At 42.6% G+C, this 17305-nt stretch overlaps 1 protein-coding gene across 3 annotated transcripts in view; it reads right to left on the reverse strand.

The window, feature by feature from the left end:
• Positions 1-2109: 2109 nt before the first annotated feature.
• SLC4A11 (solute carrier family 4 member 11) overlaps positions 2110-17305 on the reverse strand; it is a 726210-nt gene continuing 711014 nt past the window's right edge. For all 3 annotated transcript variants that reach the window (XM_029593900.1, XM_029593909.1, XM_029593918.1), the window contains exons 19-20: positions 7138-7307; positions 2110-4864 (exon numbers count right to left, since the gene is read on the reverse strand). In XM_029593900.1, the coding sequence (XP_029449760.1) occupies positions 4801-4864; positions 7138-7307 (234 nt within the window). In that variant the 3' untranslated portion in view covers positions 2110-4800. The remainder of the gene's footprint in view (positions 4865-7137; positions 7308-17305) is intronic.

The raw sequence follows: 17305 nt of genomic DNA on the forward strand, positions 1-17305 counted from the left end.
GTGAAACAATTGACTGGATTATTTGATCAGGAAAAATACATTAGCAATCTAGTCTGTAGAATACTCCATTACATGGATACTGCACTATACAATAGGTACTGCCATTCTATACAAAGTACAGTCTTCTAATTTTGTAGCTCTTTTTGTTCTTGTTTTCTCTTTAAGGCAGATATTTTAACTTGCAATATGGTGGGCTTTTCATTTATTTATTTATTTTTAGCTGCTGTAAGAATTCTGCCCGATATTAGAATTCCAGAAAGCAAAGTAGAACACTACATGCATTTTTTTTGAATGCTAATGTACCTAGGCTTTGGGCTTAGATGTGTTTGCTGCTGCTGTGATAAACTAATAGGACTAAGTGAAGTGTGGGGTGCTATTCAAGAGACAGCAGTTGTATGTGATCCATCTGAATTGCAGTTAACTAGAATTAAATTTCCATACAATTTCTAGTACAAACAGTTTCCCAAACTTGATTTTATTTATTTATTATTTTTATATACCGACATTCGATCTGAGATATCACATCGGTTTACATTCAGGTACTGGACCCTCACTAAATAAGTCTAGTTATATCTGGAATGCATGCGCATGAGAAGTATTTGCACTCAGAGGAGACCCAGTGGAAATCCGGAAAACAAGACCAATTAGATACAGCTTCCAAGGGGGGTGGGAAATCTTTTCCTGAAGACCTCTCTCTACACTGCCCACACTTTCAAAGCAAAAGGCATTACTGATCACGTGCCCTGTCCGGATGATTAGAACATTTTTCTATTCACAGCAGAGGAAAGCAACCTTTGCAATTCAAATTTGAATTGTAGCATTCCATTTTATGGCACTGAAACTCACACAGAGGAGATGACATGTAGAGAACGCTCTGATGTCTGAGCTGGAGCACACTGCAGGATGCAGATACAGTGCCCGATAGCATGCTCTCTTAGTGCAGGCTTCCTACTTATAGCCATTCTGTTCCTCTACCATGGCCTCTAATGAAGAACTTACTGCAAACTGACACTTTTATTTATCTGATCACATTTCCAGTGATATTAAATTGACATTTTGATCACCCTATAAATCCTGCCTTCTCGTCCAGTATAATTATAATAATAAAACCACTGAAAAGCTATTCCTTAAATTGGTTCTGGTTCCGTTTTGTTATGCTATGGGGTAGATTTTCAGAGCCCTGCTCGCCTAAATCCGCCCAAAACCGGGCGGATTTAGGCGAGCAGGGCCCTGCGCGCCGGTAAGCCTATTTTACATAGGCCTACCGGCGCGCGCAGACCCCGGGACTCGCGTACGTCCCGGGGTTTTCGGAGGGGGGCGAGTCGGGGGCGTGTCGGGGGGCGGGCCCGGTCGTCGCGGCGTTTCGGGGGCGTGTCGGCAGCGTTTTGGGGGCGGGTACGGGGCGTGGCTACGGCCCGGGGGCGTGGCCGCGCCCTCCGTACCCGCCCCCAGGTCGCGGCCCGGCGCGCAGCAGGCCCGCTGGCGCGCGGGGATTTACGTCTCCCTCCGGGAGGCGTAAATCCCCCGACAAAGGTAAGGGGGGGGTGTAGACAGGGCCGGGTGGGTGGGTTAGGTAGGGGAAGGGAGGGTAAGGTGAGGGGAGGGCAAAGGAAAGTTCCCTCCGAGGCCGCTCCGATTTCGGAGCGGCCTCGGAGGGAACGGGGGGAGGCAGCGCGGCTCGGCGCGCGCAGGCTATACAAAATCGATAGCCTTGCGCGCGCCGATCCAGGATTTTAGTGGATACGCGCGGCTCCGCGCGTATCTACTAAAATCCAACGTACTTTTGCTTGAGTCTGATGCGCAAGCAAAAGTAGGCTGATCGCGCTTCTTTTAAAATCTACCCCTATGTGCATACATCTAATTCTACTTGGAATATCCTATACTATACCCAAATTAAATCTTAGCCCCTCTTAGGTGTCAAATGAACAGCACTCGCTTCTAAGGGTAATCCAAAAATTGCATTGTAGTTAGAACATTTATGCTACTGTACCTTTACATAAAAAGAAAGTCTTCCCTGATGAAAATTACATTCTCTGAACCAGTCTCAACTATGAACTATGCAGGCATCATTTTATAGGCAGTATAAAGAGATAAAAAATTAGATTTAACTCTCCTTGAACTAGGACTTTTATTACTTTATATGCACAGGCAATTACTTACAGTCTTACTGTACTTTTATGTAACATTACTGGCTTTTTTAGATAAACAAAATTTTTTTTTTTAATTGCAAATCAAAAAATAAAACTTTTTTGCACTAAATCTCAGCTTCAAACATTCTTTTATGGCAAGGGTTCAGGAACTAATGAGCCGAGTAGGTTATCTGTAATAGTTTCATATCACTTTATCCTAGTCTTTCATCCTTTTTGTTATTTCCTCCTCATCTTTCATTATGTGTTCTGTTTCCCTTTCTACTTTACAATGCCTATACTTGCACATCAGGACACCCCAGAGTGCTTCATGACCTATGTCTTCCAAAAGCAAAAGGGGAAAAATGAGGGCAGCACAAGGGACAAAAACACTGCATCACACAGAAACTAAACAAAGTGGATCCCAGTAAAACTAGAGTTGTTTATCATATAACCACTAATGAAACGTTTGACCTCTGCAAAACGAACAAAACCCCCCCCAATGATAAGTACGGTTATAAAACTGTCCTTCTAGATGCACCGAAAATACAAGCAAATTCATATAGACTAGCAATGAAAGTGCCATAGCTCACTGTCAGCTTTGCACCCTTCTCTACCAGGAGGATGAAGTTTGACAGGTTACAAGAAATACACACCACTAAGTTCAGCAACCGAGCTGAATAGTGTGAAGAAAAATAAGTAAAAAAAATAATAATAATAAAGCAATCTATCTTTGGCAAGATGATATCAGATTGAAGAGGTTTTAGTTTATCAATCATTTCTGTCTCATGGTTTCATGGCTGAAAAGCGAGGGGAGAGGTATTACTTATACTGAATTAAAGCTTCAATAGTCATGAAGTTGCTGTACAAATGAAAGGCTGCAAAATTATTAACCTACTTGTGCTTTGAAAAAAGGTTTTGCAAAGCACCCTGTTTTTCACTTCTCTCTCATATGTACATGACAGTACAGTGGAATCCATATGTGCGCATTCCACTTCTTAAAAAAAAAGAAAAACACGATCATCATCCCATGTCATGACTAAAGAAGAGATTCCTGTTTTAAGGATACTACTTGTAAACAGAGATTTACATTATGGCCCCTGTGATGTTCTTATAAGAGAAAAACACTGCATAATGTGACTTCAAATTAAAAAAAAAAAGCATGCACAAAAAATACAGGTCGTCAACAGCTGGTTTCAGTTGCTAAGTCTATGCAGTTGCATATTTTGGATGAAGTACTGGGTTTTAATTGGCATTAACAACTTCCTGTTGATCTGAACTATTGTGAGAATGTGTCTTTGAAACTTGATAATTTGTTATCACTACTATGAGGCATTTCATTTTGAATTATGGGAAAGATCACCTGAGGATTTATCTATTAGTAGTACAAAATGAAAGGGTAGCAAGGTTTTAACTCTTACATATAACAGCAATTCAAAATATGGACACAGTGATTTGTTACCACTTCCAAACATTAAAAAGAAAGTTTAACTGAACACATATTTCTGCATGCACACACACCATATATAAATAAAACACACAAATCACATATGTACTTGTAAAGTCAATACATTTGACGGGATTTTATGCATGTGTTAGGAATTGACACCAAATGATTTTGTGCATAAAGAATGCAGTTGCTGCTGTGCAAATGTACAATCTCTAAACTACAGAGCATAACATACAACAAAATAACATACAACAAAATAAGATCAAACAATTCTCAAATACAGCATAAATCCATGTAACATAGCTTAAATGTGGTTTGAACCCAGCAGCAATGTTAGTGCTGCTGCGTAAATCTACATCTGAACATCAGAGAAAAAAAATGTAAGATGTCCACTACAGAGCAGTTTGAACCATTCCAGTTTTTATTATGAGCTTACGTAAATCCACAAGAAAAATAAACGTCTTCACATGCCCCTAGTTAACTCAAATAAAATCCTGGAAGGATTCAAGCTGATATAGAACAGGACTTTTAAAAGAACTCAGCTGAACACTTTTGGTAGATTTGCAGAAAGTAACTAATGCACATTTTAGAAATATCAGGAAAATTAATTTCCTTTCAACTCTCAACCTTATACAGCACACCGTTGACTAGAACAGATCACTTCTTTTTCTCTCACTGGCTGAAACTACTTAGTGCAGGGCTGCTAGCTTAGATAGGATCAATTAAACATCATTCTTGGAATTTAGAAAAAAACTACTAAAGACCAAAATAATTAACCCTTACAAAACAAAGGGACAAATATTGCCCTTATACCTATACATATCAATGTTCAGTTTGTCTGAGACAAGGGACATAAAAGGTAAAAAAAAAAAAGTGACCCTTTCTTAAAGTAAAGGACAGGTGACAACCCTTGCTCAGCACAACCCAACAACAGAACTATCTTTGGAGTTTCCGGTTTCGGACATCACATAAAAGCTTGTTTGCCTCAAAAATCTCAAGAGGATCCATCCCCCTTTAACCATTCTGCTTTGCTCACAGACTTCAGTTTTTTTTATTGTTCCTCTTAGTATGTCCTTGGTGAGGCTGTTACCAGAGCAAAAGCTGTACAGTATTCCAACCCAGAGATAAAGGAGTGAAAAATGAGCGAACATTCTGGATCTTCAACATCCAATCAATCCCCCTGTCAGCTGTGAGCTCTTCGCTACGTGTGTGAGAGAACTCAGTCTAATGCTCCGCATCCATCGCATCCAGGTACTTGGATTCAATGATCCTGGGAAGCAAGTTATACCTAAGGATGAAGGAAAATCATTAGTTCTAGTCTGTACACCTTTTTCAGTCACACTTCTACAACTCTGTGAATCACGGGCTGGCTTTGCAGAAGCATGCACTGGGGTCCTCTGAAGTCTCAAACTGCTGTCAATTGGAGGGCACAACATCTTCTGTCCCAGCATTTTAGTAATTATGCACACTGACCTCAGGTTCTGAAATGTAAAGGCTGCTGGACGGCTAAAAGCTCTTATGCTGCCAGTGTTTGCGAGGCCCTTCTTGGGGCTTAGTCAACAGCCGAAGCTTTACTCTGACCTTATTTAAAGCTGCATTTCAGCCACACCAACTCATGCCAGCGAGGCAGAGCTGCTCCACCAGGGTGTACAGGTCCAAGAAACAGCGTTGTACTCTGAGGGGAAAGGTACTTTCTCTGCAGTTTTGTGACTTGCCTTTGAATGTCTCATTTGCTCTATAAACCAGATAATGCATTTCTGAAAATGTGAGATTTTTTTTTTACTTGAAAATGTTTGGGTTTAACTGCAATTTAGTGACAGAAACACAAGGAGAGCTGCACGGTTATGTAAAGCAGATAACTCAGGATTTTATTTATTTATTCCTAGCAGGGAACTACTAGAAGTGATTTATCTGCAAGAGGGGAAAAACCTATAACCGTAAGCAGCTGTGTGTACCAAGAAAGCAGTGTTTCACATTTTTTTTTAGGTCTGAAAGCCTCCTCATCATTAAGCATCACCACTAATTAAGTAGTAATTCCAAACATAAATTGTCTAAATGATCAGGATTAATGTGAAAGGAGATCACTTTTTTTTTTTTTTTTTTTTTTTATAGTTTTTACAAATGTTTAAGTCTAGAAAGGTAACTTGTTTCCTTTTAGGCCTTATTGACTAGCTTCTGCCTTTCTAATTTATTGCTTCTGTTTGTATTAAGAAAGAACATCTTCAGGGTTGGGCTGGAGGCTCACTGGCAGTACTGGGCACTGCCACACAGAGGACGTGGGTTTAGTTCCTGGCTCTGCACTTCCGCGCCTTCGCTTTCCTCACATACTGCTAGGTCTAGTCTTGGAACTGACAGCCACCGGTGAAGAGGCAAAAAGAATGGAAGAAATGGTTTGCTCTAGGGTCTGTGGATAAAGAGAACCAAAGGGAAGAGCAGGAAGGAGGCAAGCAGAGTTCATAAGGAGCACAATTAAGCAATTGGTTTTGTTCTCAACAGGGGGATTTCACAAAGGTCGTCAGAACTTTTGTGATAAGGCACAAACTGATCGACAAGGGACTTCTGGGAAATGTGCATGCTGGACAACATAACTTATTAAATTTGGGTCTTGATATCTTCAACTCCGCCTTATACATCGCAAGAGAGTTAATGGGAGAGGAAAGGGGTGAAAGATTTTTGGCTCAGGTACAGTTTTACTGATTTCCTCCTTCCTCCATCAACATCTCTGTCCCTGATGAAATAGCCTCACTAATTACAGGCCCAGTGCACAAGAAACGCAAAAAGGTATGGATGTGTAGGAAGGGAGGAAGACAGCCGCAGCATTAATGCAGTGGCTGGATGGGAATCACATCTACTTAAAGGGGGAAGTGTGCTGGGGCCAGACAGCAATTTAGCTGGAAGCTCTAGCCTACACCAGAGGGGCTGTAATGGTGTCTCTCCAAAAACAAACAAAAAAAAGCTTTAATTCACAGTTATTAAGTATGCTGTTTTTGTTCCAGTTAGGTTTGATTTTAAACGCTGTGGTCAGGTTCGTCAATTACATTTCAAGTTAATACAGAACTTTGCTGCCATAATTCATGTTGATTTGAGGAGGAGGTGGAGGTTAGGGGGGTGGGGGCAGAGGAAGGCCATATGGTGTGCCAAGATTAAAGCCCAGGGAGACACTGATATAGTGGCAAAACATTATAGCCCGCTACAGCCTTTTAGGACCCCAGTCTCCATAAATTCGTTCACCGCAAAACAGCAGTTAAGCATCCCTTCTCAAATTTCAGCGCCGCAGATCAGCCTGGACACAGCTCTCCAAAAAAATATGGAACAAATTAGCCAAAAGCAGGGAAACAAGACCTGCCAAATAAAATTGGAAGTCGAGCCATTCTCTAATTGTGCAGTGCTGTACAAGGCTTCTTACGATAAAAAATTACAGTAATAAAAACATCTTAGCTGAATAGAACATTTGATTCCAAACCCAAAATGGAAATACTTTAACGAAAGGATGAAGAAGCTGAGAATGAACCGTAGCCAGCCGATTAAAACACAGCAGCAATAAGTAATGCAGCACGGTACCTGATGGGAATCATCCCGATCATAATGAGAGGAAAGATCATCTTCATGTAGGGTAAAGGTGACATCCCAAACCCACAAAGGATAACAAGCTGAAGGACCTGCAGGCCCGTGAAATAATGGATTTTTCTCTGGGGGACTCTGCGAATATAATGTGTTGGAGGATAAGCTGTCTGTAAGGGAAAGAGAGAAAAAAAAAAAGAAAACAGGATAAATTGAACTAGTTTCAAAACATATTCACAATAAGTAGCTTTATAAATTCTGGACACCAATTAAACAATTTGGTTTACATTGGCTTATGAGGTCATGCTCATACTAAAGGTATCTAGCAGATACACAGGTAGCAAAATCACCATTTACAATACAGTACAAAATCCCTGCCCACCAGCTTCTGCGAGGTTACAGTCATACTTTCCAAATTTTCAAACCACTGCTTATCCTAACCACATATTCCCATAATCATCTAGAAAGTTTTACCTACCTTCTCTCATCAATCAAGGTTACTCTTTACTAATAGCCTTATCACATTATTCCGGATAAGCTTGGACAAATAACCAAGGGGTGGATTTATCAAAATGCGGTAAGTACCGCATGCGATAGCAAAAGGGGCGTGTTTTATGCTAATATAGCATTTATCGCAATTTGCGCTAATTACCCGTGCGAAGAGCTAAGTTAGCGCAAAATGCGATACCATTTTCAGATTCTGCGATAAGTGCCAGACCTGTTATATTTCCTTCATTCAACCACCAGGGGACCATTGTTAATGGTCCTAGACAGAGAGAGAGAGAGAGAGAGAGAGAGAGAGAGACTGGCCATAATGTCATGGCCCATAGGTAGGTATTTGTATCCCTATGGTAGGCCCACCTAGTAACTCGACGTGGGGTTTAGGTACGAGTGTAGGGGGTTAGGGGCCACTTTGACATTCTATGTGAGACCTACGAACAGAACAGTGGTCTCTTGTGAAGATTTGCTGGCCTTCGGAGTGAGGAAACTCACTCCAAGATGAGATTTTGGCAAAAACCTTGCCAAAATCTCATCTTGGAGTGAGTTTCCTCACTCCGAAGGCCAGCAAATCTTCACAAGAGACCACTGTTCTGTTCGTAGGTCTCACATAGAATGTCAAAGTGGCCCCTAACCCCCTACACTTGTACCTAAACCCCACGTCGAGTTACTAGGTGGGCCTACCATAGGGATACAAATACCTACCTATGGGCCATGACATTATGGCCAGTCTCTTTCTCTCTCTCCCAGGCTCTGGAACCGTCAATTCACCTGAAATAGGACTTACGGGAGACATCGCAAATGGCGATGAAACCTTACCGCACGGTCACAGCAGCTATCGCACAGCCTAACGCAATCCAAAGAGGTGTAGTTAAAATCGGCGTTACGGCTGTGCGATAGCTCTTCGCAGGCAGGCTAACCCAGCCCACTCTCCGCCCCTAACTCCTCCTATTTTCTGAATTTGCATCACACCATACGATATGGTGCGATCGCATGCGTTAAACACGTTTTCGAATGCGTTAAGGGCCTATCGCATGCGTTAACGGGGCTTTTCGCATGCGAAAACGCCTTATCGCATTTTGATAAATGACCCCCCCAAGTCTGAAGGCCATGTTTAAAAAATATGTAATTTTGTAATAAATGCAAATCTTTGGGCAAGAAATTCCATAATCATGGTAGAGAATGCTCTGTTCCTTGTCCTAACTGACAGCTGCTTTTTTTTTTTTTTTACTGAAGGGACCACTAAAAATGTCTCTGTGGATGATCTACGTATCTTCTCAGGGACATACCTAGCCAACTACTCCTGAAAATGCTTTGGTCCTTGTCCTGATAAGGCTTTAATTGTCAGAATTAAAATTGTAAACTGGATATGATGTATCATTGGCAGTCATTGGAGGCACTTTAATATGGTACTGATATGTTTCCTATACTTATTTTCTATCACTATTCTGGCTGTGTCATTCTGAATCACTTATTTATTTATTTAACATTTTTCTATACCGACCTTCATGGTTAAATACCATATCAGATCGGTTTACATCGAACAGGGGTATATAACTGAGATAAAGGAAACAAAAGTTACATTTAACGAGGACCGTGAACTTGGAAGCTTAGGTAGCTGGAAGAAAAAGGCCCGAAGAGGGCATCAACTTAGATTAAGTTAAAGAGAGACATAACAAATTCCAGTCTAGTGTTAGTCCACATATTAGAGGAAGTATCCATGCTTGAAGTTGCTTTATGATCTTTAATGGCAGACCACAGTATAAACTGTGATACAATTAGAGTCTGCAACAATGCATGCAAACTAGATTGATTTAAAAAGGGCACATCTGGCACATGGCCTGCAGATGGAAAAAAAAAAAAGATTTCCTGAAAGATAAATCTGATGTGCTCATCCAAACAAACTAGGGCTACCAACTTTCAACTGTGAAAATCCCAATCACTTGAACACACAGAGTAAAATGTTCACCTTTGTCCTTCTATAAGACTATTTATTTAAAAAAAACCCCCAAAAAACCCACAAAAAGTTTATTACTTGCCTTATTATTAGAAAACTTTGCACAACTAAATGATACCAAACATAAAAATACCAATAACATCCCATTTGAACAGTCAGGAAAACTATAATTACTTAACAACTGCCACCCCCACCATTAGGAACCGTGATTTGATTTGAAGAATTTAATACTTGTAATTTATCAAGCTATGCAAACTTTCTAATAACTCAGTACATCTGTTGTGCCCCATTACTGTTGCCTATCCCTTGAGTCCGTGATTGGTCTCATACTAAGTTACAGATGATGGCAGGTAAAGCCCAAACTGGTCCATCCAGTCTGCCCAGTTAAGATGCAACCCAACACCAACTTCCCCCCACTATCTTGTCTTTTACACCTGATATTACACCCCTTTGCCTACCACTGCCATCACGAGGCCGGTGCAAGGGCATAGGTGTCCTAGGCCAGTGGTTCTCAACCTTGTGTGTCTGGACACACCTGACAGATGACGCTCACATGTGTGACACACTGACTTCATGACCGCCATGGAGCTGAATGTAAACATATACTCTGAAGCACAGGAAACCACCGACCCCCGAAAATGGGTACAGAGCAGATCTAGGATATTTCCCCATATAACTCTCCATAGAAAAAAGCTAGTTTGATTCTGGTGTCATCTCATTAATAGCAACATAAATTCCCTCTACTACCTGGCGGATTGTACAATACCAAACCTAACAAAAACCCACTAGGCACATGTGTAGCAAACCTGCCATACCATAGCAGCACGAACTCAGAGGACTCAAACAGCAATAGCCCTACTTATGAAAAGGCAGCAGTACATCAATGCATGTCCCATTGAGAAAACAACAAATAAGACTGGTACAAATCCCTACATGGTAGTGAAATACCTCACCTCTGTCATAAACACAGGCCACAGACTGACCGACCTTCAACAAATACAGAATGGAAGACCACAAATTACAAATGTGGAGACAAAAACTGGAATAGGAATCCCAAAAGGCCTTTCTGCATGCAGTGCAAAACTGGAGAACTAGAAACAAATACTTTCCCTCCTACACTAAGCAAAGTACAAAGATAGAGGAAATGCACATTCCCCAAACGGACATATTATGGCTCTTGTACCCCATCGCTCCCCCTCCATGCCTCCATCAACCTTCACTTCTCCCAATTACTCCCAATCATCCCCTCAAACGCACAATCCTGCCCAGCATTCCCGATACCTCCTCCCTGTTCAGATACCCGACCCGCTCTCTCCCATCACTTCCTGCTCTGTCATCCACCTTTCTCTGCCCATCATCCCAATCTCCTTCCCCCCTACAGGGTAAAGAAAGCATCAGCAGCATCGCTTCCAGGCCCGGCGGGTGAAGATAAAGTTGGTGCCCCCTCGGGCTCAGAAGAACAGGAGTTTAATGTCTCGCTCTGATCTGGGTGAAAAAGGTATAACAGCCTCCCACTGGACCAGAAAGAGAAGAAGGAAGAAAGAGTAACCTTCTGTCAGGCCCAAGAAAGGAGAAGTCAGCTGACTCCCACCCGGGCTGATGAGAAGATAACAGCCTCTTGTTGGCCCTGTGACAGCACCCCACCCGCTGAGAGCCACTGCCTTAGGCAGAGCGTACAACCTTGTGCGATCCCTTCCCTAACACACAAATTATGCATTTATAACACATTTTACATGGAAAAGGACATTCAAAGCACAGTCTTCTGAGGTAAAAATATGACATATAATATGTATATTATATTTACATGTACTGCTACAGTGCCTAACAGAAAACCCTGCAATAAAGGCACTTGGAACCCATTTGGCATTAAGCCCATTGTAACAGATGTTGATTGTGGGATTGGCTACCAGAAAGCTATGAGTAAAGTGAATTGCAATCACAATACAGTAAACCTCCCAAACCAAAACAGCACTAAGCAAACAGTAAAAATCCTATGGAAGTAAAGACAACACTACACATATTACCCCAGGTCCTAACACACCAATATACCTATTAGGAAAACAGGACAAGCCAGGTTGCTATAAATTCCTATACAGAAACTACACCCTAGCAAAATATCTCACCTTGGGCACACGTGTAGAACACAGACAGACCCTCACCAAACACAGGAAAACAGTAACCATAAAGCATAAACAGAAACATGCAGCTGGAAACCGCAACAAGCTAGGCTCTGAATATAGCGCAAGAATGGAAAAAGAAAAACATCACCATTGCTCACAAAACAAACAAGAAAACATCTCAATAGTAAAACCATATTTCAATATGCTTCATACATATTTCAAAAGAGCTGATCGAATAGAACAACATATAATTAATAATTCATATTCAAAGTAAGCCTCGATGCTTTTTGATGCAACTGCAACATTGCTCTCTGCTTCGAAGGAGGGGAATGGGGCTGAAAGAGAAATTTGGATTCGGGGACAACCAACACGAGCCATGGCTATATATTTATTTATTTATCTATCTATTTATTTATTTATTTTGCAGTCTGAGGTACTAAAGCTCAGACATTAAGGAAAAAACACAGGACTGCTTCTACAGCCAAGTCCATAAGCAAAGCACGTCAAGCAAAACTGACCGATACATGGGGGTAACCTGCGCGGCAGACACTACCATGGGAAGCTTGCTGGTCAGACTGGATGGACCATTGGTCCTTTTTTGTCATTTCTTTGTTTAAAATTACCAAACACCAGTATTTCAAAAGATATATCAAAGTTCAATAATTCAAACAAATAGTGGTAAAAAATACCCCCCTTCTCCATACCCTAGAATGTTTGGTTTCCAGTAACCCTTTGATTGTCATGGATTAGTCGGGATCAGGGAGAATGTACATTTTAGCCTCTCTCTTACACATAGACATACACTTCCTAACATGTTTGTTCTCTCTTTCACAAACACACTCCCTCTCTAACACAAACACACACACACACACACCAAACATATAGGTTCTTACACACTCACAAACCCTCTCTTACATGCTCACTCTCTTTCACTCACTCACGTAAACAAACTCTGGCCCTCATACACACAAGTTCTCTCACACTTACCGGCTCTTCTTCCTCTCACACACACAGGCTCTTTCCTTCATACATGCACACACTACATGCACACACATAACTTCGTTATGTTAAAACTTAGTTATTTATATCTTATTTTGTTAATCGTATGCTTTTGCTCTCTACTCTCCCACTCTGTAAACCCCCTGTTCATTGTAACTCTATCTTCATAGTTAATTGGTTACCCCTCGTTTCAATGTAAACCGGTACGATAAGACACTAAGTCTTGAGTATCGGTATATCAAAAGTATTTAAATAAATAAAATAACACTATCTCTCTCTCACACTCCCTGGCTCCCCCCCCCCCCCCCACCTCGACTCTCGCATACTCACTGGTGCACTCACACCCTCACACACACCGGTTCACTCTCCCTCATACTGACTCTCTCACACTCACTGGCTCTCCCCCTGCTCTGCAAGCTCTATCATATTCACAGTATCTTTCCCCCACAAGCTCTCTCACACTCACAGGCTCTCCCCCCCAAAGCACACTCACAGGCTTCCTCCCCCCAAGCACTCTAACACTCACAGGCTCTCCCCCCCATGCACTCTCACAGGCTCTCTCCCCCCAAGCATTCTCACACTCACAGACTCTCCCCCCCCCCCCCAAGTACACTCACAGACTCTCCCCTCCCCCAAGCACCATCACAGACTCTCCCCCCAAGCTTTCTCACTCACAGGTTCTCCCCCCCACGCACTCTCACAAGCTCTCCCCCCCAAGCATTGTCACACTAACAGGCTCTCTCCCCTGAGCACACTCACAGACTTTCCCCTATGAAGCACTCTCACACTCACAGACTCTCCCCCCCCCCCTCGCATTCTCACACTCACAGGTTCCCCCTCCCCCCCCAAAGCACTCTTGCACAACTCACCGGGCCTCTACTTCAGCATACACATGGCCTCCCTGGGACTCTTGTTGTGCCGCGCAGCAATAGGGGAGGTGCTGGTGGCCTTTATTTGTTCCATTACAGGGGGGAGGAAAAGTGCTGATACTCTATTCTTTGAACAGTGGGCAGGAGGTGAGATGTCGGCAGCTCCATGGAGCCTTTTCTTGTTTGGCGCAGGCAGGAGGAGAGGTGATCGCCACCATACTTAACCTCTTTGTTGCACTGCAGGCAGGAGGGAACAATGCCAGCAGCTCCATGGGGCTTTTTATTCTTGTGCGGGCAGAAGAGTAGATGCCAGTGGCCTCACTGAGTTTTGTTATTGAACTTGGGCGGGGCGTGGGCAGGAAGGTATGTGCCGGCGGCCAAGACTGCAGCATGGAGAGGAGAGGGGGTGTTTGTACACACAGGCAACTTTCAGGAGCTGTAGCGCCACTGTTGGCTGTGGAGTAAAACCACAGCATCTTTAGGTAAGGTGATGCGAATGCGAAAATACTCGCTCTCAACTGGAAGGTTAAAATCTGGACAATTTCCGGACATTTTAGCCCTCAGTCTGGCTTCTGGACAGTACCTTAAACTTTCACAGTGTCCAAAGAAAATCTGAACAGTTGGCAATCCTAACAAACTCATATGCAACATCACCCCTAGATTTTTTAATTGATCAACCACTGGGATCACTATCTCCTGCACTGTAACTGGCAGATTAAATTCTGATAATGGGGGATTTACCTACAAAAAGAATTTCACTTTTAGCTTGATTTAAATCCAATCTATTAATAGCCACACACCCTTGGATATCCCTTAACCCAGCATTTATTTCATCTGTAGTGGTTCCTGTATCTGCACCTAGTGACATAGGTAGTGGCATATTGTCTGCAAAAATGTAATAATGCAGGTTCAATTACCTATTTGTTAAAGTCTTCAAATACACATTGAACTAAACAAGAGACAGTGAAGACCCCTGTGGGACCCCATAGCTTTGTTCGAAGCAAGATGAAGAAAAAAGGATCCATTAGTACTTGTTGCTTCCTTCCTTTCAGAAAGGAAGTCAATCAAGCTAACACTCTATCTTCAATACCAATGTCCCCTAACCTTCTCATCCATAATGCATAAGCTGCAGCAGTTGCCTGAGAAGAAAAAAATATTTGTACACAGGTAGTCTGGAAGAAGCTGTCCAGGCAAGAGCTCCAAGAGAATAGGGTCTGGGTGGGCTGCCTGTTGATCCTTGGGAGAAGTGTCCCCCATCTCTCCTTGATGTGAGAAAAGGCAGGCTGCAAGGCCCCCGAGATTCGTTTTTATTATTAATTTTTGCTCCCAGTGGAGTATAAGGGGCCCATCCATAAAGAGCAGTAGAAGGCAATAAGCCGGCAATGAGACAGCCATGGGAGATTTCCTGGTTGCTTCCCACCGTGAGATGCACTATGTGTGTGTGTGCTGATGGCAGGAGAATCACCACCACCGTGAAGACGGTGGGAGGAAGGAGGGTGGGCCTGAGGAGAAGAGGGCCAGGAGCCGTTACTGCGGTGATTGTAATGAGGGGAGGAATAGCCCAATGAACGGGGAGGAAGCTAAGAGCTGCTGAAGTCATGATAGTGGGCGGGGGGGGGGGGGGGAGAAGGAGCGTGAGGAGCAGAGGAAGCCCAGAAGCTGCCACAGTAATAGCAGTATTTATTTATTTATTTAACGGCTTTTCTATGCCGACATTCGTAAGGCACATCATGCTGGCTTACAATGAACTGATAAGAGGAAATACAGAGAACAAAAAACCAAATCGTAGATAAAAATAAAGAAGTAATTCAAATGGGAAATAAATGCAGAGAACAAAAACCAAATCGTAGATAACAAAACAAAGAAGTAATTCAAGAAGGGAAATAAATACAAAGGGGCATTATGCAACAGAGAGTAGTAGAGGGAAGGAGGAACGGCCGAGTAGCGAAGAGAAGACCAGAAGCTGCTGCGGTGATGGTAGAAGGGGGAGGTAGGACTTGAAGAGCATAGGCCTAAGATACATTGCTGCAGAGCACCTCAAGAGAGGCTTCCGCTAGTAAGAAGAGTTGCTGTGGACCCTGGTGTTGGTTGGAGCATCTCCACAAGCAGGGGGCCACTGCAACCAACACCAACCACGTGACCGACCTGATTGGTCCATTGGGGCATGCCCGAAGCCCCAATAGGCCAATCCACCCCTGGGCCCCAATATACCTAGATGTGAACATTCACTTTAGAGTTGCCCAGAGATACATTTCTTAACAAAAAAAATATCCACAAGCCTAAAGACTTGTCTGAAATATCTGTTGGGCAGAAGGAAAGATTGCTCTCTGTTTTCTATTCTTTGTTAATTTTTCATGTTAAAATAACCCAAGAAACATAGAAAGAAGTAAAACACTTCATGTAGCTAATACAAACTGCACGTGCATATCCCTGTTGTGCTGTTTTGTTAGCTGGCAGTCAGTGGGATATGGCAAGCATGCAGGGCCTGAAGAGGTAAAATAAAAGAAACTATTAACAACATGCATACAAAGGATGATATTTCTCAAAGGGCAAGGCAAATGAATTCCTAGAAAGATTACTATAGCACTCCTGCACCACCTCTGTACTGAAAAAATGTTATTAGCAATGAAAATAGATTTCTTTGTACAACTCAACATCTGTGCAGGCAAACAAGATTATATCTGAACTGTAGGAGGCGGGCTTGGCATTTCCTTCTCAATCTTGACAGTGCACGTTTTTAAATGTCAGTTGTGCAGTACCCTTTTGTTACAAAGTTTTGATATTCCCAAGCCGAGAAGTGCTATTATAGAACTTCTGTATGTATATTGCTCAGCGTTATTAGCTGCTCTTCCTTCACTTTCTTCCCTTATCATAGTGCTATAGATGCAAGGGCAAAGGGTTTTGATTCTAGAAATAGTAAGTTAAACTTTTGCCTAATAGGCCAGTGTAGCTGTTTGCATATCTTGGAGAGCACTTTGGAATGAAAAAAATCCTGTCATTTGGACTTTTTTCTATTTATTTTGTCTGTAGTCTCAGAGGTAAATTTTGAGACCTGCGTGTGTGAGCACCTGTGCACGCTTTTGCCGGCATGTGCACATGGTCACACCGATTTTATAACATATGCGCGTATTATAAAATCGGCTAACCGTGCGTACACGCAGTGATGCAATAGGCCTTTCTCCCAGGTCGCCCCAGTTTGCTCCAGTAAAGGAGAGGACTTCCTAAACCCCCTAGCTAACTTACCTCCCTTTTACCCTATTAACCCCGAGTCTTAAAACTCTGCTGGCTAGCCTTTTTTTTTTTTGGTTACTCGATTTACACGCCATCCATAGCAGAAGTAAAGTTACGCAGTAGGGGACCTCGGCATGCGCTTGTGCCCATAACTACTTATGTGTTGACTTCATGGTGCAGTCCCAGCTGCCCATGTTCCGTCCATACCCCACCCAGACCACGCCCCGCCCCTTTTCCAGCAAACATTTTTAATGTACGTACTGAGAGATACGCACGTGGCTCGGGCCTTTTAAAATCCGCGCTGTGCGCATGGGTCTCCTGGTTTTGGCCCACTCAAGCCTTTGATAATTGACCAATTAGTGTTTATTTATTTATTTTATTTATTTATACGTTTTTATATACCGAAGTATTGGCGGGGGCCTTCACTCCGGTTTACAGTTTAAAACAAACTGTAAAAAAAATATTCCAAGAACGTTGATTGCTGCTTGTAGACC

The sequence above is a fragment of the Rhinatrema bivittatum genome, chromosome 1 (assembly GCF_901001135.1).
Source record: "Rhinatrema bivittatum chromosome 1, aRhiBiv1.1, whole genome shotgun sequence".
NCBI lineage: Eukaryota > Metazoa > Chordata > Amphibia > Gymnophiona > Rhinatrematidae > Rhinatrema > Rhinatrema bivittatum.